The sequence below is a fragment of the Manis pentadactyla genome, chromosome 6, assembly GCF_030020395.1.
Source record: "Manis pentadactyla isolate mManPen7 chromosome 6, mManPen7.hap1, whole genome shotgun sequence".
NCBI lineage: Eukaryota > Metazoa > Chordata > Mammalia > Pholidota > Manidae > Manis > Manis pentadactyla.
Window position 1 is genome coordinate 145,306,668 of NC_080024.1, and position 22,296 is coordinate 145,328,963.

The following is a 22,296-nucleotide window of genomic DNA, read 5'->3' on the forward strand; positions in this document are numbered from 1 at the left end:
ATAGAACTGTTTTTCCCTTCCATTGTATAAACAGCTCTAACTGTGAAAAAATAATGTTGCTATTGTATAACCCCGGTTCTACTTTCTAAAAAGTTAGGGAGGGAGTATTTTTCATGCATTCTGTCCTGAGGAAGCAGGAATTAAGTGCTTTCCATCAACGGTAGCTATCAAGTTATTTAACACAGGAAAGTTTACACGCACTGCAGGCTTTGATGCTCTGGGTTTTAGAGGGATAACGAGAGGAGCTCCACAGCTTTCATAGGATCACCGAGGCCTCCACGGGTCCTGAACATCCACAAGCCACTTCTGTACATGCCAGTGAAAGGGAGGAATGTGAGGGCTTTGCACTCACGTGCAGGAGGCCAAGGTGGGCAGGAAAGAAATGAAATTTGAGGCAGCCAAACTGCCTACGAAATATTCATTCCAAAGATTCCAAAGAACACCTTTTTCTTTCTTGAGCTCTTCAGACCACAACTATAGGTAGAGATGATTTTAATTGGCAAGAATCCATGTCTACTTTGTAAGAGATGGGAGACTATAAGGGACAGTACTTAAAATGTCTCAAAATTTCAAATCTCATTCTGTCCAGAAAATTCAGCCAGTGCAAACAGGATAGGGACATGTGCGCCCCCCCACCCACACACACACACGTGCCCCTGCACACTTAGAATACAAAAGATGCTATAACTAGCCACAGAAAATAATCAAAAAAACTGAAACTGATATATAGGCAAAATATACACATATGAAACACAGGCATTAAAGGAAATATACTAAATAGAGTAGATATATTAAGCTCTATCTTTGATAAATGCAATCTAAAGAATTTTCTCTATTCTACAGAACTTCCTAATAGCTAGTCCTTCATTCAGTTTCCTTATATGGAAAAACTATGTCTGGTCATTACAGAATTTGGCTGGGCCACAGTCTACTACTCAATAGTACTTATTAAAGGTGCAGAGATTTGCAAAATAACACACATACATTAAGCCGTTTCAGAATTTTGGCCCAAAAGGTGTACGGAACACATTTCAGGCTTAGCTTCATCATTTTTACAACTCAGGTAATTTCTCCCTGTGTGGCTGTTCAAATGTCAGCTGCCTCCTTACTCATTCACAGAGCCCTTCCACCTACATTATCCCAGCAGGCCCTCCTGGTAGTCTTCTGAGGTCAGTGAGAGAACTGTCATTCCCCACTTGGCAGGTGAGGGACAAACTTCACAGAAGTGACCAGTCAGAGGTAATGAAGCTGGAACCAGGGGCCTAGCTGACTCTTAGTCTGGTGCTCTTTGGGAAAATTACAGATAGGGTTTTATCTCACAACACATGGAATATTCCCTTTGTGACTACCAATCACGGTATTCTGAAAATGGCTTTTTTTGGTAATGCCCTTTGGTCCATCTTCTAGGTCCCTAAAACAGATAGCTATTTCTCACCCATCTTTTTCATTAATTCATCTCCTGGGTTAAGATTCCTTCTTCCAGAATGCCTGCCTCCCCTTACACAGGGATCAGAGAAACATGAGCTGGTTTCTGCCCGCTGGTCCAAAGAGAAAGAGAATCACTCCTACCTGGTAATCCACCGTCTAGCACACCATTGTTCTGTATTAACAAACACGTCACCCTAAATAAGGCACCTGGCTTGCTTTTACTTAACAATCAATGTGCCTATAGAGCTAGAACTCCTAAGAGGCACCGTTTCCCATTCTGATACAGAAATTCTATAGTCTCCCCAGCTTTTCCTCTGTATCAGTTCTCACTGAAGTGATTTCTTATACAGAAATGAAGAGGCATATTGTACGAAATGATTATAAGATATATTTTTCTTTTGTTCATTTCAATAGTGAGTATTTGAGAGGAAGCTAAATGAGTTCTCATGATGACAGGTGGAAGGTGGTAATTGAGTTAGCATCAATGCATTCATTTTAAACCATTTGTAGAAATGGAGCATTATTTAGTTGCATGGGTCTGAAAGCTCCAAATATGTACATTTGTTCTGAGATGACAGCAGTTCTCCCACATTAACAGTGGGGGAAAAAAAACCCACAGAAGACATTTTGTTTGTTTGGCTTGAATGCTATGACACCTCGTTGAACCCAGCTAACATAAAGGAAGAAAAGGTTGATGAGGTCATAGCCAAGGAGTGATGTCACCAGCTAATCTGACTTCATAGCAACAAAAGAAGTTTGACTGATGAAAAGGTGTCCACAGGGTACAAGTCAACATCGCTTTGCCTAAACAAGCTTTTTGGACCAGGAAAAAAAATGTGTTAGCTAGACTCTCTTAGTGTGATCACAGTAGCATGTGACTAATGGCACTTTAACATTTTTTGTGAGTGACAGAACAATTAACTGACCACTGAAATCCTGGAAAGGTCACATTAGCAGTCCCTATCAGGGCTTCACCTGATAAGTGCTTTCCACCATGAGCTCAGAATGATTAAAGTCAGAAGTGATCCATGGCTGCTTAGAAACGAAGTCCAACATTCCTAGTTTTGTCAGTACCACGCATGGGGTAGGCACAAGATTATTGTGGATGTCAAAAAAGATACTTAGATTTTGCTTTTGGTTTTTTAATGAGTCAAGAAAAGCAGTTGGGCTAATGAAAACATTAGTTATTAGCTGTCAATTTTGGAAATGAATGCTATTTTTAAGAGTTTAGGAGGATGTCTGAACATAAATATTTCACAGAGCACACTGTTAATTCAAGCCAATCAATAATACAGCATAACCCTCCAGCTGTTACCAATGAGAAGAAATTTATTCAGTAGTTTTTATTCCTGCTGAAATCCATATCCAAAGGTTTGGGATTGATTATTGAAAGATAAGTTGTCTTTTTTATATCAAAATATTGTTTATTACTCAAAGATATCTATAGCAGTAACATGCTATGACTCTAATTCGTTGAGTAGAAAACTGAATATTTACTGACATTTCTTGAAAACTTGCTACAAACTCACAGGAAAAAACTTGACACCATCACACTGTGTTTTCTTTAATTTGACAGGAAGTCAACTTCAAGCAGATTGACCCGCATCGTGATCTCATTTGGGAAGCTTAAGTGTCCAGTAAACTGCATCATTCTTTTTTTTTTAATTTGGAAAATACTCAAGTTCCAGTGGCTTATCATCCTGTTACTTTCTGCAAGCCTGGCAATCCCATGTGGACTTCGGGTAGAATGAGCAATGCAAAGAGCTGGCTGGGACTTGGCATGTCCTTGTGCTTCTGGGGACTGATGGGCCTGACGACCACCGTGCTCTCAGGGACACCAACACTGCCCAGTGAATTAGAAGTGCTGCCGTCAGATAGGCCACAGTCACACTCACGGACAAAGAGGAGCTGGGTTTGGAACCAGTTTTTTGTCCTGGAAGAATATACGGGAACTGACCCTTTGTATGTCGGCAAGGTAAGAACTGTCCAGTAAAAGATAAGCATAAGGTATCGGGATTGAGTTATCAAAACTGAGTATGAATGTGAATTAAATATGAAAGCTCACCTAGCCTACGTCTGAGTCCTGAGAATAACTGTAACTAGTGGTATGCTACCTGACAGCTAGCTGAAATCTAATTTCTGCTTTGTCAGATACCAATCAGAAAGAAAAGGTTGCCCTCCTTATTGGTGCCTCTGCTGTAAGCGGGAGAAACGAGGAATTGGGTTTTGGAGGAAAAGCCTGGGACCTTACAAGAGGCACCCAAGTCTCCAAAGAGGCAGCAGTAGCCTCGCGAATAACAGGACGGAAATGACAAGACAGGAAAGAAAGAAACCGGGAAATGCAACAGGGGAAGGAGAGGGGGCCTTTTTGCTTTTCTTTCTTTCAAAGCATTTCCACAGGTATTGCCTGAGGCCTAAATTTAATAGGAAAAAACAAAGAATAAAACAGTCTTCATTTCAGAAGATCCTAGTATGTGCTTTAGGAGAGCTGGAGACAATCAATGAATATATTTATAAACTTTACACTTGAATTCCCTTGATTTATCTATCATCATTTCCTTTTTAATCCAGCCTTTCTCCTGTGTTTACTTTATCTGGATCTTAATCAGAGACCATTTTGCAAAGGCAACCAAGTGAGAGAAAATGGGAAACAAGGAACTAATTAGAAAATAAATAATTCATTCAAATGGTAACGTAAACACTTGTTTGGCACAGAGGCTAAAAGAGTAAGGGCCGCCGAGTCAAACACGTGTGGGTTCAAAACCCAGCTCTGCCAAATGCTTGCCGAGTGACTCTGGGCAGGGCACGAAGCGCCAGGAGCCTGTTTCCTCAAATGCCCAATGGGGACAACAAAGGAACCACAACTGCTCAAGAGTCATCTACAGAGCTTGCTCTTCAGCTCCACCCACTTCTTAACCCAATCGCCTCACTTCTGTCCCCACAACCACGCTAGCTGAGTCTTCGAGGCCCCTGAGGACCTCCGGTCTAGCAAACCTGATGGCCTCCCTCGGTGCAGCTGCCCCCCCAGCAGCTCGGCCCCTCCCCGCCTCCTCCCCTGAGCTTCCTGACGGCCACAGCCCCAGCTCTTCTCCTTCTCAGCCTCTTCCTCTAGCTGACCCTTGTCAGCCTTCCCGGGGCCTCTCCTCTCCCCACATTCTTTCCCTGGGTAGCTCTGCCTTCCCTGTGGTTTTAAAACAGCACCTCTAACCGAGACTCATAATGTGCTACTGCACATGTGTTCGTTCCACATTTAAGACGCAAAGGCCTCCCAAACGCAGTGCGGCCTGCAAGGGATTCCTGGTTTTCCTCCAAACCAAGTCTGCCCAGTCTTCTCTGGGTTAGCACCGCCACCACTCGGTCCCTAAAACCAGAGGCCTGGTGATCGTTCTTCCCTCTCTTGCCCCTGCATCCTCTCCACCTACAAATTCTGCTAGTCCTACGTCAGAATCAGTCCCAACGCCTCCGTTTCTGTCACCTCCACTTCCCCATCTTCCCTCACCCATTCAAACACCTACACTTCCGACTGTCTTCCTCCCTTCTCCCACATTCCTTCCAACCCATTCTCCACATATGCTCGTTTTGAATGTGAGTCAGACCAGGCCGCTCTGCTTACAGCCCTCAGGGTCTCCCTACTGGACCCCCCCTCCCAGCACACAGGGCCGCTCCTCTCTGACCCAGGCCGCCTTCGGGCCTCCCACATCCCCTGCCACTCTGTCCCCCACCCTCGGATTCCAGGGACACAGCCTCCGGCATTTCCCACGGCCTGCCAGCGTCGCCTTACTATTCCCCCAAAACGAAATGCTCTTCCCCTGGCCTCCCTCACGGCTGCCTCCTCCGCATCCTTCAGGGCTCATTTTAGATTCAGCTCTTCCTTGAACATTCTCTAAGGCAGGCCCCTCTGTTCAACTCCTTCACTGCCGTTTTTTTTCACAGCTCTAATCACAACCTACAATACCTCATTCATTTGTTTATTTACATGTTTATCATCTGAAGCTCCAGACAGACTATAAGCTCAGTGAGGATGAGGACACTGCCCCCATTATATCCCCGAGGCCTATCACAGCCCCCGTCACATAGAAGGTGTTGAAAAAGACATTTAGTAAATGAACGCTTCTTGGTGTGTAAGGATTAAGTAACTCATGTAAAGTGCTTAGCACAGTACCTAGTCCACAGTACAATCTGAATAATCCTTACCTGGTAGTAGTAGTAGTAATAGAGGAGGCGGCGGCGGAGGGGGGGTTGTGGTAGCAGTGTAGCAGCAGCAGGAGTAGTAGTGCAGGGGTAGGAGTAGAAGAATAGTAGTAGTGGTGGTAGTAATAGGAGGAGGAGGAGAAGTGGCCGGAGCGGAGCAGCCGCAGTAACACAGGGGGCTTCATCCCGGGAATTCAGCACCTTGGGATGTGCACCGAATCCCTGAGACAGATGCATAGGTCAGACCAAATATTCCAATGTGTATGTCATGCAGCTGCAAATCTCTTGGCCTCAAAATCTGTGAATTTTCTTTTGATGCCTCCCTGTCCTTCTCTCCTCCCTTCATGCACAGCCACATGCTGTCACTATCTCCTCACCATCACATCCCCCCCAGGCTTGTTCATGACGGGGGGGGGGGGGGGGGCCCTCTGTTCTTCATGACTGACTAAGCTGAGCTGCCAGCCCTCCCCCCAGGACTCAGGACGCTTGTCTCCTTGAAGAACCCTTTCGATCTCGTGTCACTCATCTGATTAAGAAAGCACTGTAGCTCTGCAACGCTCATCAGAGCTCTTAGCGTATAGTTCAAGGGCTTCCAGAAAACTAGTCCTCCTCCTTTATCCCACCCTCCCCTACAATTTCTCTCATCTAGTCCTGATCCCCAGGCAAGCCAGGTCTCCTTCCTGGCCCTGACACACACACCACATTCGTCCCCAGCCCAGACACATGCCCAGGACACTGCCCCGGCAAGGACATACTGGCACCTCCCTCTCTCTTCCATCCCATTCAAGCTCCTCAGGGCCCCAGCTTAAAAGCCACATGCATCATTAACACATCTGCCATCTATCCAAATTTCCAAAGACTTCTAGCTACTCGATATTTGTAACATGTTTCTTACATAGACATACATGGCTACTGCTATAGTTCAGGACAATACATTTGTATTCACTAATTTCTTTGTATGCAAATACAATTTAGTGCCCTCTTCCCTTCTCCCAAGGGGAGAAATGAGATGCCAACCCTAGCATTCCTTACACTTCCCGGACATCATTACCCCAGCACAGAACAAGACACACAAAAATGCAGAAAGACAAGGGTATCTGACATTACTGGGCGACCACAGTACCATATGTCAGTCACATTCACATAGAGATCATTTAACCGTCATAAGTATGCTGTTAAGTAAATACGCATAATCCACCACTTTAAGATAATTAGCCTGGGGAACAAGGCTCAGAAAGGTTACAGTCAGTGTCCAAAGCTGCACAGAAGGTAACAGGAAATCTGACAGCAAAACCATGGGTTCCCTTGACACTGCCCTGCTTGCGGCCATTATGTAGACTTAGCCCTGAGAAACACAGACAAGAGTCCACAAACCAGGAATCTAACCGAGCCTGGCTGCTTCCCGTGCTGGGAGTTCTTTGCTGTGGAGCACCCTCTAAGTCTCACAACCAGTGCCCACCTTCCTCCAGTGCCAACCCAGGGCACAGGAGCCGCTGGGAGCTCTCCAGTCATCCTGCCCAGCCACACTCCCGCAATCAGCGAAGTGGTTAAACTGGGCGTGTCACAGCCACGTGAAGAGGAGGACCATATATTCACTCACCCAGGCACTTTTCCCCTTTACTTTCTTCTGAAAGAGAATCCATCGCCTTTCATTCCCTCTCCCTAAGGGGAGTTCGGCTTGTCACCTTGAGCTCTGGGCCATGTCTGTTTAGAGAGCCTGCCCAAGTATTTGCTTATTCAGAAAGGGGTATGGCAACAATTATCAGCTGTAATTGGCCTAGCCTTATAAAATCCACACCGAGCTTTCCAGGGACAAGGCAGTGTCCAGTTAAGCCTTGATTATATTGACTTATGCAAAGAGGGGGATGCGGAGAGCTTGTGCTCATGCACTCATCTGTAGTTCCACGTCGTGCTGAGGTTGACAACTACACGGAAGCTGTCTAACCTCAAATTGCAAGCACGGCATTCCTGCAAGGAGAGGAGGCACTGTGAAAGATGACAAACGGAGGGACAACCACCCTTGCTTTTAAAAATCCCAAGTCAACTAAGATTTTTCTAATTTGCATGCATTTCCCATCATTCACTAATTCTTTATCTGAACATCTTACAGATTAAGAAATCATTAAGTAGGATATCCACCTGTCTTATTCTGTTTAGATTTGGGGGGAAAAAAAATGTTTTCCCAAGATGTACACAACTATGTGCTGCCATCTCCACTCCAGAAGCTCCTTCCTTCTTCAGAAGAGGTGGTGCTCAGTTGGTGTTGGCTTAATTAAATATGGATAAATGTAAAACACATTCTTATTACACTGCCAATTTGTTGAGTGACTTAGAGTGAAGCTGTTAAAAAGTCTCTTCATTGCAATTTCTCTGACCAAATAGTGCTCTTTGGCTGGCAACCCCTAATGTGAAATGCACATTACAGTGCCAATGACTGGCTACTGGCTCTCAGCTCTATGTCCACCTTGCCACGCTCCACTTTGCGACCCCGGGGCCAGGACTCTGAACGCCGCTATTTCTCTTTTTCCAACTGGCTCCGCAGCAGGTTCTGATGAGAGAATGTGCTTGAGAGAGGATCAGGGGCAGGAGGAGGGGGGAGGGACTCACTCCTTCTACCTGGCTGGCAGCTGGGTCCAGCACCTGGATTCTTTCCACACTCACAGCAACAGCCTCATCACACCCCCACGGAAGTGTCAGCACCCCTGGATGGTGCCCCCTTCTCAGGAGTCTGAGTCTCAGTTCTGTGGAAGGTGGGGGCTAAAGGGCTCCTCCACTAAGATCCCAAACCTCCAGCCCCAGGGGGCAGCACTTCCTGAGAGTTCTCAGGCCCTGCCTCCTGCCAACTTCTAGGTTCCAAGGGCCCCCACTTCTGCCCTCTGCTCCCCCAGCCAGAGAGGCACCTGCTGCTTCCTGTTACTATCCCTCTGAGACCTCAGTGTTCCCTTGTGCCTTTTCGATCCTCCACATTAAATTCTGCTAAGTAACTGGTGTAGGTTTTGTTCCCTAACTGGGTCCTGAACCGATTCGATTATATTCCTCAGAAATCAGTTCCATGGAAGCAGATCTCGGCCCCCTTCACAGCACCCTTCCTGCCCCTGCTGCTTCTCCATCAATGCCCTCTGGCTCCCTCTCACTTACCCCACCTTTGCTCCCCACCTTCCCTCCCCTCTCTCTTGCACAGGCTTGCAAACACACACACAAGAAGCTACCCAAAAGATGCCTTCTAGCCCTTTTAAGACAAAGCTTAACATGATGTGCCAATGGGTTTCAGCCCCGGGCAAGTTCACTATGGATGCAGTGTGACCAAAGCAAAGACAGCAGAACGTTCTTGGGGTGAAAGGGTTATACCCAACTTTATTTCCACAGCGGCAGGTCAAACACTAAAATCTCAACCACTCAGAGTGAGTCTGCATGCAGCAGGCCGGTCTCTGCCTCTGAACCTCTGTCCTCAGCACTGCCACCACTCCAGCCTCTGCTCTGCTCTCCTGCAGCCTTGCAGCCCTGCCACCGTATCACCCAGAGCACTGGGCAGGGCTCTTTACATAGAGTCAGTAGCAATGCATTGCCCACATGTGTAGTGAGTTAGCCACCAGGGCCAGGTGAGAATCCTGGCCACAGGAACCTTCATTTTATCCACACTCCACCCCTCCAGGATTCTCTCCTTTCAATTTATGTGCCCTCAATCCTCTGCAATGGTCCCTGTGCAAGAAAGCTGGTGCATTGTAACCAAATTCCATAATAACAGAGGCTATGACAATATACAAATAACAAAAATTACAACAAATTATAATAACCCTCAAACCTGGGGGAGACCCATTGCATCCTGGCTGTATTCAAACCAGTTCTAATAAATTATAATAAAACTCAAGCCTGAAGAGATCCATTGCCACCAAGAGGTCATCCTGGCTGTATTTAAACCAGTTCTACTCAAAGGCATTAACCAAAAGGGCCATGGGTGGGCCTTACGGTACCCACCTTCTCCAGCCTCCCCAGCAAGAAGTCCCGTAGACACGCAGGCTGATATTGTTGCTTCCTCTCTGCCCTTTGCCTCGTCCCAGCAGCTAGAACCGCAGCTCCAGTCCAATTTCTCTCTGTCTGCTCCTGCCTTTTTGAAACCAACCCACATCTGGGTCCTCGTGAACTTCACAGGACCTTTTAAATTCTTCCTTCCAGAAGCAGACAGTATTTCCTTTTGTGCTTGAGCCTGAGGACAGCAGCAGAGCATGGAGCGCTCCACGACCCGAGGAGGGGCCGCACCTCTCCTGAAAGAACTGCAGTTGCCGAGTCCCTCTGGCTTATCCACCAGCTTCCAACCAGGTGGGGGCTCAACCGAGGAGGGGCCGATGCCTCCACACCGGCAAGACCTCCACCCCCACCTGTTCATCACACCTCCGCTCCTCCATTTCCGGGGCTGACGGCTCCCCTACATCCCTGACCTGCCCCACGGCACCTGCCAGCCTGCGTGCTGCTCCTTCTAGGGCCGCAGCTCCTTCTCGTGCTGCTTCCTCTCGGGCCACAGCACTTCATAATGACGCCATTTCAATCAGCTTTCTCTTGGGGTGGAGCCCAGCCCTCCACCCCTTCACAGTGCATGTCCACAGGGAACACCTGGATGTCTCCCCATCATAGGTGCAGCCGCTGAAACACTCCTTCCATGAGGACAGCCTGTGTTTTTCCCTGGTCACCAATGAACCCTGCTGACTGTCGCCAATTGTCTTGCCAATGGGTTTCAGCCCTGGGCAAGTTCACTATGGACTCAGTGAGACCAAATAAATGACAGTAGAACATTCTTGGGGTGAAAGGGTTATACCCAACTTTATGTCCACAGTGGCAGGTCAATCACTAAAACCTCATCTGCTCAGAGCAAGTCTGCACGCAGCAAGCCAGTCTCTGCCTCTGGGCCTCTGTCCTCAACACTAGCCAGCCTCTGCTCTGCTCTCCTGCAACCTTGCAGCCGTGCCACCATGTCACCCAGAACACTGGGCAGAGCTCTTTACATAGAATCAATAGCAACACATTGCCCACACGCGTGCAGTGAGCTAGCCAACCAGGGCCAGATAAGAATCCTAGCCACAGGAACTTTCATTTTATCCACACATGATTTCACAAAAATCTTTAATCCTACACCCTACACTACTCAATAAAGTCAATAAAACTTTATTGACCATTTGCTACATGTGAGCATCCCCACAAGAGTGAAAGCCACATGGTTCCTGCCTTCAGGAACGCACAGCCCTAGGGTTCCTCCGGTCCTCCTGGTACAGATGAAACAAGACTAAGACCTGAGGTTCAGCCCAGACTCTACTGACAACAGCCAGCAGATGGCTCCGGGGCAGCCAGAACCTCCTTGCAGAGCGCAGATGTTCAGCGTTTAGCCTCCTGTTACTTATGAAGCACTCCCCATCAGGGCAGAACACTTACACTTGGCCTGCAATGATCACAAGGACGCTAATTTTTTTAAGGTTCATAAGACAAAACTGTTATGATAAACAGAACATCTCAGAACAGGCCCAGTTACTTTACGTCAGCTTCTACTCCTTCTTTTTCCCCTAGATAATCGGTCATGCCCTAAATTAACCTATTTCATTCTAAGTAAAAGTACTATGCCACATGCCTTAAAATTACAGTATTTTGCATAAATATGTATATGTCTATTTATATGGACATATGTAAACACGCACACATGCTTTTTCTTTTTTAATCCTGAGACCCTGACTTCCTACTCCCTATTCCATTCCTCTGCCTGGGAACCAGTTCCAGATGGGATGAATTTTCATTTCTTTGTGGCTGGGTCTGAATAAAATGACTTTCTATTCTACGCAGTAAGAGCCAGGCACCTCTGCTTTTTAACTGCAGAAATAGAAGATCTGGATTGCAATAACAACGACACTGTATACAGAACGAGGAAATGTGAGAACTTCATATTCTAAATAGAATTCTTTAGACAGAAAAAATACAACCATTTTTTCAGTCAGTTTTATTCTTTTATTTCCCTTCTCTAGATAAGACACAGCTGAATTCCTCTAGGCAGCAAAATTGCTGCCTGTGTGATTTGGCCATCAGGCAACCTGAGGTCAGCTCAAAGACAGCCACAACATCCAAACCCATCCATGTCTGAGGATGTTGTGAATACATTTTCTGGTCCCTTCTTGGTGGCTGTGCCACTTACTCCTCAGAGTAACACTGTCCAGTAACACTTTAGGCAGCCTTTGCCACTGGACTGTGCATAAGGAAAAAGCCAACAGGTTGTTTTTGCAGTCTCTGCCACACTCCTGAAGTTTGAAGGGAGCAGAGAGGAGCTGGGCACATTAATACCCTTTTCTTTATGCACATACATCATCATCATAATCGGCCCCATTTATAGTGTTCCTATTATGGGAAAGACACTCTGCTAGGTGCTTTACATACGTTAATTTCTAATGATCCCAACCACCCTGCAAAGTATGTATTAATGGTGTTGTCCACATTTATGAGGAATTTGAGAGTAACAAACATTAAAAAATTTTGTCAAGAGCACTCAATTTATAACTGACACAGTGTTTGGACCAGATGCATTTGCCTCCCCAATCTAAACCTAACACCGGTTGTCTTTTTTTACATACTAAATCTCATGAACTTCATTGCTGAACTGTGAAACGTGCTAAGAACCAGGCAGCAGCAGAGGTAATGGCTGTCCCCTGGGCCATGTAATTCCAGGGTTCTCACACTGTCTGTCATCAGAGATGCAGAAATGTATTTCTGAGCCTAATATGAAAACAGGCTCCTTTCATGAGTTGTTACAAAGTAATCTAGGAGGAAACATAGTTGGATGGGCAGGTAAAAGCTTGTGCATAACTCAGCCATCCACACAGATTTGAGTGATTCGATTATGAGCCCAGGAACTGATCCCACCAAAAGGAGATAAACACTGATGCAAAGAGTAAAAGCCAGCAACATAAGCGTAGTCCTACTGAGTGAAAGAGGAACCGGGACCACAGAATCAGCGGTGCAAGAGCCCATGGGGTCATTTTCTATTTCGAGCATATTGGTCGAAGCCTATTTATTAATCTTCCGTTTTTCAGCCAACTTGAATCACCATAAAGTTTTTGAAACTCCAACACTTAATTTATACCACTTTTTTTATTTTAAAATGTTTAGGATTGTCTATTTTTCTTCTTAAGTGAGGATGCTGGACATCCTTGTTAGACTTGCTCCTATTCTCACATTGGTGAACTACACTTTCCAGAACCTGTTTTCTACACTTCTCAGGGACAGGAAATTAAAAAAACATGTGAGTGTGACATGGAAGAACTTTATTCAACAACCTCTATTTGCTCTTTGATACAGTCACATTCAATGCATATTAGTTCTTTGTAGACATATGATTTAAATGCTTAAGTGAAAAAAAAAGTCTTCCTGTTTGAAAGGAGGTCGTAAGTTTGGACCACACTGAAAATTTATTTCCAACACCTATTCATATCCGTAATGAGATTTCGATGCTCTTTTTTTCTTAGCTTCATTCAGACATGGATAGGGGGGACGGATCCATCAAATACATCCTCTCAGGAGAAGGCGCAGGCATCGTGTTTACCATTGACGACACCACAGGAGACATCCACGCCATTCAGAGGCTCGATCGAGAGGAAAGGGCGCAGTACACTCTGAGGGCACAAGCCCTGGACAGGCGGACAGGCAGGCCGATGGAGCCGGAGTCGGAATTCATCATCAAGATCCAAGACATCAACGACAATGAGCCCAGGTTCCTGGATGGCCCTTACGTCGCCACAGTGCCAGAAATGTCGCCAGTGGGTAAGGTGGAGATTCACTGATTCTCACACACAGTGGGGCATCTTCCTGCCTATACTCAGAGAAGGAGAGAATGTGAATAGCTCACAAATTAAAAAACTGAACCAGAAATGACACCCAAGTCCCTAGGCAGGCAGGAAGCTACTGAGACACTGAAATGAGTCATGGTACAAAATAATAGTAGTACTACGCTTAGTATTTTTACTCACTTCTGATTCTTTAAAAACAAAAGATAGACAATAGACAGATAATGACGGATAGACAGACAATGCTTAACTCGTAAGGGAGAAGCATTGTGGCATTATGAGAAGAGCAATGAAGACTCCTTACTGTTAACTAAGAACATAAAACACAAATGACTCCTGTCCCCACTAAAGAAAGGCAAGGTAGGAGTGGCGGAAGCTTGACCTAGAAGGGGCTCTCACAAGGACGCAAACCTAACATCTGCAAATCCTTTAGGGTGGCCCCCTCAGGGCTGCACCAGCCTTCAGCAATTCCACTTCAACAGGCCTCCACCATCTCTCTTCCGCAGGGACCTCTGTTATCCAGGTGACAGCCACAGATGCCGATGATCCAACCTACGGCAGCAGTGCCCGGGTTGTATACAGCATTCTCCAGGGCCAGCCGTATTTCTCTGTGGATTCCAAAACAGGTATTTGATGTAACAGTCAAGTCAGAAGTGTTCACTTTATTATTTGTAACTGCTCCGTATGACAGAGCCAACTCTCTTTTTCGAGGACTCTCCAGGAAGTGTATTAATCACAGAAGATTGTTATAAGCTTTAGGACTAACAGAGCAAACCAGCACTGCCCTGGGGGGGTCACAGCAGCGCTGGGAATAGACGGTACGCGGGGGCTGACTGGACAGGCCCTAAGGCCTGCCTCTCCACAGAAGTACATTCTTACTGGCCTTCAGTAAACCCTACAATTGTATTTCTTCCCAGGGTTAAGGTCTTTTATCACTCCAGGAAGACCTGAGAGAACCTAGAAAGAGCCTCCAGTCCATCACCACTGACCGGATAAGGGAAGCAGGAACTGAGTGCAGATACACCCCCTGGCGTGTAGGCTCACGTTCTTTCCACTGAACCACCTGAACTAAGCAGAGAACAAGGCAGGCCAAAGGAATGAATGCTGAGACAGACAGGTTTGGACGAGGGGGAAAAGAACACAGAGCAGGGGAGGTGGCCCCCACAAAGGTGGGTGCTGAGTGGGAAGTTCTAACAGGGAGGACGGCATAGAGAACCAGATGCGTAAGATGCAATAGCAGAAAAGGACAAACCAACGCAGTTTGTTTTTGTTTTGCTTTTTTTAAGTTTGACCTCAGGAGCTTGACTACAGAATTTGTATGTTTTATCTATAAAATATCCCCTTCAATACCTCCAAGTTGGGCAGACTGATTATCTATCACTTGTATGGGGCTTACTCCCTTTTAAAATACTTTCATAAATGTTACCACATTGGAGCCTCCCAGTATTCTTGTGAACTCAGGAAATACATGCAAGTATTGCTATTCCCATTTTACATACAGGAAAACTGAGGGCTTAACAGTAACTGACAGGGAACTTGAGTAAAGAAACTCCAGCCACAGAGGTAAAGTCAATGGTGAATGCTCAAAGTCACCTCTTTATTTGAAAGAGAAAAAAGACATTTCTATTAACGACCTGATAGAATTTTTTCCAGAAGTCCTAAGGGGAACCAGGCATTCAGAAAATTATAACATAAAGGTAGAAAGTGAGGAATTGTAAATTAGTAGGCAGAAAAAAATTGCACTTAGGGACTTCAATAAAATAGCAACTTTAATAATTCCACGGATGGGGTAAGGGCCTGTGGGGGGCAAGCCCACAGGGAAGAAAAATACAGACAGGAAGAGGGTAATGTGTCCTTTATATCCTAAAAGGAAACTTATATTATTTTGACAGCTCCCAAGGGGCATTTTTAGCATTAAGGTCAAAACTACATGAAAAGATAGTTACTGCTGTGCCCATGGGGCATTTGAAAAAAGAAAATGCTGCATATTTCACTTTAGAATGTTTTTACTATAATGCAGTATATACATTCTAGGAGTTAACTGGGGACAGGTCTGTGGTTCCCAGGCCCTTCCCTCTGCATGCAAAAGGTCTATTTAGCCAAGGGTCCTGTTGTTAACTTGCAGTACACAAGGCTTTAATCTTTGCCTAGAGTGCACAGAAGTCAACTTTTCTAAGTGGAAGGGTTAAAAGGGAAATGAAACATTGCTGCACATCCTAGGCTGGATCAAAACAACATTTCACTGAATTTTTATTTAGACCCCTGGACGTAAATGAAACTATCATCACACTGCCACTTACTGTCTGGGGAAGTTCATCCCTTATTGCACGTTAAAAATAAACAAGTCACAGAGTATCTTTCAGGTCCTAGCTTACGAATTCAGAGAAGCATAGAGTGAAGCAGAACATTGCAAAACAGAATGGATATATAACAAAAGGAAAATCAAATCAGAATTCCAACCCTGCTCATAGGTCCTGGGAGGCAGGAAAAAGCAGACTAGGGGTGGGTTGCCTAAAGAAGAGTCATTCACACGAGGGCTCTAGGGGCTGAAGAAAGAAAGAGCCGAAGGAGAATCATCTAAAATTACAGATCTGCAACATATAAGGCTTTGTTTTCTGGACCCGAAGCCCCAGTTTCCTTTGGTGAGAGCAGCCTGCAACTGCCTCAGACTGCGATTGCCCAAGTCGGTTAGAGAGCGTTGCTGCCCCCTCCTGTTCTGTCTCAGTAATGCTGCCCGAGGAAATCGGCCTCTCAGCTCTGCCTGCTGGAAGAGTATTTGTTCACCATTTAAGCACAGCACTTCTTTGAAACTGGGCTTCGGACCTCAAGTTTAATAAAATATAGGTGACTTGCTCTAAGCAGTCACAGTGCACAAGTGAGAAACCTAGAAACTAATCTTAAAAGCTGGACTGTGGTTGTGTTTTTCAAAACAAAGTTGTTTCTATCCCGCAGGTGTTCTTAGGACGGCACTCATGAACATGGACCGAGAAGCCAAAGAGTACTATGAAGTGATTATCCAAGCCAAGGACATGGGAGGGCAGCTTGGAGGATTAGCTGGGACCACAACGGTCAACATCACCCTCTCGGACGTCAATGATAACCCACCCCGCTTTCCCCAGAGTGAGTACCTCCCCAGTCAGAGCACAGATGTCAGGCCAGAGAGATGACCTACTAGAGAGGTGAGAAAGGGCAGTGTGAGATTGTCTTCAAGTTCAGGTTTTCATGGATTCCTTTCCTACATTTAGCACGCAACCCTCACGTGACCACTCCCCCTGAGGATCTCCACATCCTTAGCACCAAACTGTGTTCCTCACTTTTTCCATTTTCACCTCCCTCTGGAGCCCTTTCAGACGTTTTTCCTTGACCGCCATGCCCTGCACCAATCCCAATAAAATGAAATACAGAGGGATAAGATTTTGTTAACCAGAGTTGAACTTTGGAGAGCCACAACCCATGTAATATCTAAGATTTCTTTCACCTTTCTGCACCACCAGAACCAATTTTTGTCCCCTTGGGGGCAATACTGTCCCTGTTGAGCATGCATGCAGGGAAATAAGCCAGAACTGCAGGTGAACACAGGGCCCCATGTGACCACCTTGATCAGTCAATTCACAAGCAGGTGCCAAGCATGTGCTTTGTAAGGGCACTGGCCTCAAGATGCTTGAAACCCACCACCTGCCCCTGTGAAGCGCAACATCCACGTGGGGAGTACACATTCTACACTCAGTGAAAGCAAACCAAGAAGCAGTATTTGCTGCGCCGCCTGGTCAGGGCAGAACGAAGCCTATACAATATACTAAGAAGAAAGGCAGCTTCACAGGAGAAGGTTTCAACTGGGAATTGCAGCATGTAAAGGATTTAAACAGGCAGAAAGGAGAACATTCCAGAAGGAGAAAGCCATTCATTCATTCAAAGAACATTTCTTCTGGGCACGATTCTAAGCATAGGAAACAGTGCAGTATACAAAACAAATGAAATCTCTGCTGAGCTCATCTGAGTAGAAACATGAATACAAGGGGGAAAAAATGTATACATAAAGACCTGGAAATAAAGTTGCAAATGTAATTTTATGTTCAAAGACACCTAAAATGGAGACCTACTCGTCAGTGTTTCAAGTACATTATATTTCCAGCGGAAGTCACTGAGGAGTTTTTGAGCAAGGGAGACATAAAGAAAGGCTTACCTGATAGCCGTGTACTGGTCAGGCTGGCGTGGGTGGAGTCTAGAATCAGGGGAGTCCATCAGGAGGCTCTTAGAGTGGTCCAGATTTGAACTGCTAAGAACTCAAGGAATGGCGAAAGGAGTGGAGTGGGACAAGTAAGAAAAGATGGATTTCTGCCTCTTGCTTTCTAGGCCAAGAGAACTGAGGCAGAGGGCGGAGACAAAGACAACAGTGAGGTTTCAGTCTAGGAGAAGAATTATACTACTGATAGAAAGAGAAGATGCACAATGCAACTAGTGGCAGGGAGAAGGAGAAAGACAGATTCAGATTTGAATATCAAGTGACAGCAGGTCAATCAGACAGAGTGTCCTTAAGGAAGGTGGAAATAACAGAGCTATGACTGTGGGCTGGAGGCCAGGAATGGAGACGTGAATTTTAGAAGCAGCTGCCCAGAGGAGGCAGTTAGAGAACACATTCCAGGGAAATCAGGTTAAAAAACATAAAAAGAAGAAGAAACAAAAAAACAAAAGAATTAAGCCAGACCATTAGCTGAATAGTAGTTGTGAGTCAGTCAGTCACAAGTGGTGCGAGTAAGGAGGTCACTAAGTTGACTGGCTCTACAGCACAAAAGAGTAATGCATGAGTTTGTGAAATGCCATATGGGCTGCTTTCTTCCTGCATTGCTGACTCTGGGGGGTCCATCTGTATTACTTCATGAACGACTATAGTGTGCACGCCGTAGACTGTAGATTCGTGAACATCCTGAACTATACTGTGTGGCTTTTTAAATTTGACACTAGACAGATCTCTGATGAAAGCAGAAAGGGCAAAAGTAGGAAATTATTGCAGAGCTCACAGCATGGGGATTTGGACATTCTGTAGGAAAGTCTCACCCCCCAAACGTGGTGGCTTCACAACAGCATCACACAATACAATGATAACCAGGGCTTTAGTCCTGCCCCCCAAGCCAACATCTTAACACCACGCTAAAGCATACACTTTCAGTCACCACTTTTTTGAAAGAATGGAGAATCTAGCAGAGGGCAAGTGGGGATTGTGTTGCAGGGAAGACAAAATGGAAATGTGTGAAAGTGATCTGTCTCCAAACATTCTTCCCACATTATCTCTGCCTCCTCTAAAAGAGCTGTTATTTGGGGGCTTTTAAAAATGTTTATCTCACCCTTAAATATTTCCCCCCTCTGACTATTGAAAACTAAGTTTAAATGATCTCATAAACATACCTTAGATATATTATTCTGCATTATTAATTAATTTCTGATTTCTCATTCTAGGAATTCCATTTTCCTTCTTTTTTTCCTTCATAACTGATTATTAGATGTTGACAAAATGACACACCTACTATTTTATATTGAATAAGCTCTGTCACCTTTAAACTGAGCAAAATATAATGGAACAGCAAGATCTCAGGCTATTTCTAACATAATATAATGTATCACGTGTAGAAATTTTATGCATATGTTTGCTGAAACACAGAGCACATAGCTTTCCTGGTGTGGAGAAAATTATAGGCAGATACTGTTTGTTTTTCCCAAAAGTTCTGCAACAGCAGTCTAATGCATCAACAACTTTGAAAGTGAATGAAAAGAGATCATGATTTCCAAGTGCCTGCCAGCTTGGTACACACATTAGTGATTTCCTGGCTCATATTTGCAAAAAACCCGCATTATTTCTTCTCCTGTGCAAGGGAGGGTGCTGTGAGCTGGCTGGATGCTGACAGCCTCCCCAAATCGTTGTGAGACTCAAGCTGTCATTACCAGGGCTTCCCTGTAGCTTACAATACATACTGGAATCAAAAGACCATGTATATTGAAGTATGATTGTGTGATTTTCTTTGTTATTGAGTCAGTCACATTCTAAGTGACAAAACAATGAAGAACATCAGAAAGTTGAATGCCAGAGAAGGGAAGTTAGCAAAGATACAACTCCACTGAGATGAAAATTAACTAAACTTAATTTTGAATTTAGGATATCAAGTTGAAAAGAATATTACCAGCTCTGAGCTTTTTACATATGTGAGAACTTTGCAGGTATTTTATTCTGGAACAAGAGAACAAGAAGTATCAGAGATTTGTCCATGGAGGGGCTGCCAGCAGGCAGACCCAGGTGACAACACGTGGAGCTGGTGGAGCATGCTCTCTGAGGCTCTGCCTCCCGTACCAGTCACTGGCTGCCATTAAATATGGACAAGTGGTCACAGAGATGGACACTCAGTTCACTGGCCAGACAACGAAAAAAACTGCAGGCATTTGAAATGTGAACAGAATAAATATGCACTTTGTGACCATTTTACTATTTTTTTCAGTAGGAATTAACACTTGAGAAAATGGTTCATTAGGAAGAATGAAAAGATTGGAAAGCAAGGGACTTCCTTCCTACCACTCTGAAGGTAGATTCACTGAAATAAATATTTTTGCTTTTGTCCTGTCCTGCTCTTAGGATTCTGGTCAAGCTATTTTGGCCCCTCCTTCTCCAACACCTAGTACAGGCCATGAACTGACACCATTCACTCAACCTCTTTGGATCTGTTTTTCATCAGCAGAACTTTAGTTTTAATTGCAGAACCAGGAGAAAGATGCTTTGCACAGCATGCCTGACGTGTGATACTGATGAAGCATTTTTTACAGTGGCAGATGACAAGAATGCATGTTGTGACCTTTCTTCACAGAACACTACCAGATGAGCGTGCTGGAATCGGCCCCGGTGAGCTCCACTGTGGGCAGGGTGTTTGCCAAGGACTTGGACGAGGGAACCAACGCGGAGATGAAGTACACCATCGTGGACGGGGATGGTGCTGATGCCTTTGACATCAACACAGATCCCAATTTCCAAGTCGGCATCATAACTGTGAAGAAGGTAACATGACTGTTCTTCCCAAATCATTTCAGTGGGGGCTCTAAATGTATGTGAGATGTTAGTAAGGGCTGTTGGACTATTTGTACGTATTGCTTCAAATCCTGACAAGCGCTTTCCTCTTATTAAAAAACAACAACTCTTACTCCTTCCGCTTCCATGTAAATACCGGCTGTGTCATCATTTCACAAAGAAGGACCAGGTCATGATAAAAACACCCTGTACTTAGTACTTAGCTCAGTATTTAGCCACTTAAAACTATTGTAGTTCAACTGCCTAATGTTAATGACTTGACCAATATTTGCACTTGAATGACACTCATTTTTTTACCATGGTATACAATAACAATAGAGCAAACTGTATTATTATTTATGAATCATTAAATAACATTCAGTGATTTTTTTAATTGCTACTTGAAGATCCAGGGATGCTAATTAGACTTGGAAAAGCTTTATAAAACATAGCTGCTGTGGGGTTTGTGGGGGAGACTTGGTGAAGGGGGGAGCCTAGTAAACATAATGTTCTTCATGTAATTGTAGATTAATGATACCAAAATAAAATAAAAATAAAAAAACATAGCTGCTGAGTAATGTTACCACTTCAAACTTCTTTGCTTCATGGGAAGTTACCAAGTGTCTGAATGTGAGCTACGGAGTCTTTTTGTGGCATAAAACACATGATTATAATCAGGTAAAAGAAAAAACTTTTTGAAAATTGAAATTTTAACATCCTAGTGGATATATACCTGATGAAATATATTAGCTCAAAAACTCATTATTTATTCTTCCTTTTCCTTCACTTTACATAAAAAAACCCAAGATATCTTGAATTATTTATTCAACAAATATTTGTTGAGTGTCTGCCTATATGCCAAGTATTATTCTAGGCATTTAATGTAGAGAGTAAATAAAATAACCAAAAACATCTGCCTTCATGAACTTACATTCTAGCAAGGGGAAGAAGACAATCAAAATAGCAAGAAAGTCAAAAAGTAATGCATTAGAATGTGATAAATGCTATGGAGGGAGGGGTGAAATAGAAAAGTAAGAGCAGAAGGGCCAAGGTGACTTCAGATTTAAATTGGGTGGATTCAGCCATAAGGAGAAAACAGATCCTACCATTTGCAACAACATGGATGGAGCTAGAGGGTGTTATGCTCAGTGACATAAGCCAGGCGGAGGACAAGTACCAAATGATTTCCCTCATATGTAGAGTATAAGAACAAAGCAAAAACTGAAGGAACAAAACAGCAGCAGAACCACAGAACCCAAGAATGGACTAACAGTTACCAAAGGGAAAGGGACCAGGGAGGGTGGGTGGGAAGGGAGGGAGAAGGGGAATAAGGGGCATTACAATTAGCACACACGATGTAGGGGGGAGGGGCATGGGGAAGGCAGAACAGCACAGAGAAGACAAATAGTGACTCTATAGCATCTTACTACACTGATGGACAGTGACTATAATGGGGTATGTGGTGGGGACTTGATAATGGGGGGAGTCTAGTAACCACAATTAATGATATCAAAATAAAAAACTTTTTTTGATTTAAATTGGGTGGCTGGGACTGGCCTCACAGAGAAGTGATATTTATACAAAGACTAAGAGGGGCTTATTCACAGCAGAGCTGGGCAGGTTGACAAGGCACAATCCTCAGAGCTGATGACAGTATGTGGCAGCCCTGAAGGTGAGCCAATGGGCATGAAATACTGAGAAAACTGTTCCAAGTAAAGGGTCAAGCAGAGCAAAGGTCATGAGGTGGAATTCTGCCTGGTTTGTTTCAAGCACAACAGGGTGGGTAATAAGGTTGTGTGGAGGGCGAGACAAGCAGATGAA

At 44.7% G+C, this 22,296-nt stretch overlaps 1 protein-coding gene and 1 long non-coding RNA gene across 3 annotated transcripts in view; one reads left to right on the top strand and one right to left on the bottom strand.

The window, feature by feature from the left end:
* The window catches only part of CDH20 (cadherin 20), a 188,159-nt gene that overhangs the window by 133,974 nt on the left and 31,889 nt on the right, over nucleotides 1-22,296 (top strand). For both annotated transcript variants that reach the window (XM_036876692.2, XM_036876693.2), the window contains exons 2-6: nucleotides 3,005-3,403; nucleotides 13,113-13,407; nucleotides 13,937-14,056; nucleotides 16,383-16,550; nucleotides 20,279-20,466. In XM_036876692.2, the coding sequence (XP_036732587.2) occupies nucleotides 3,158-3,403; nucleotides 13,113-13,407; nucleotides 13,937-14,056; nucleotides 16,383-16,550; nucleotides 20,279-20,466 (1,017 nt within the window). In that variant the 5' untranslated portion in view covers nucleotides 3,005-3,157. The remainder of the gene's footprint in view (nucleotides 1-3,004; nucleotides 3,404-13,112; nucleotides 13,408-13,936; nucleotides 14,057-16,382; nucleotides 16,551-20,278; nucleotides 20,467-22,296) is intronic.
* LOC130684156 (uncharacterized) overlaps nucleotides 13,949-22,296 on the bottom strand; it is an 86,027-nt gene continuing 77,679 nt past the window's right edge. Inside the window, exon 3 of the long non-coding RNA XR_008998369.1 lies at nucleotides 13,949-14,038. This is a non-coding gene — a long non-coding RNA (uncharacterized LOC130684156). The remainder of the gene's footprint in view (nucleotides 14,039-22,296) is intronic.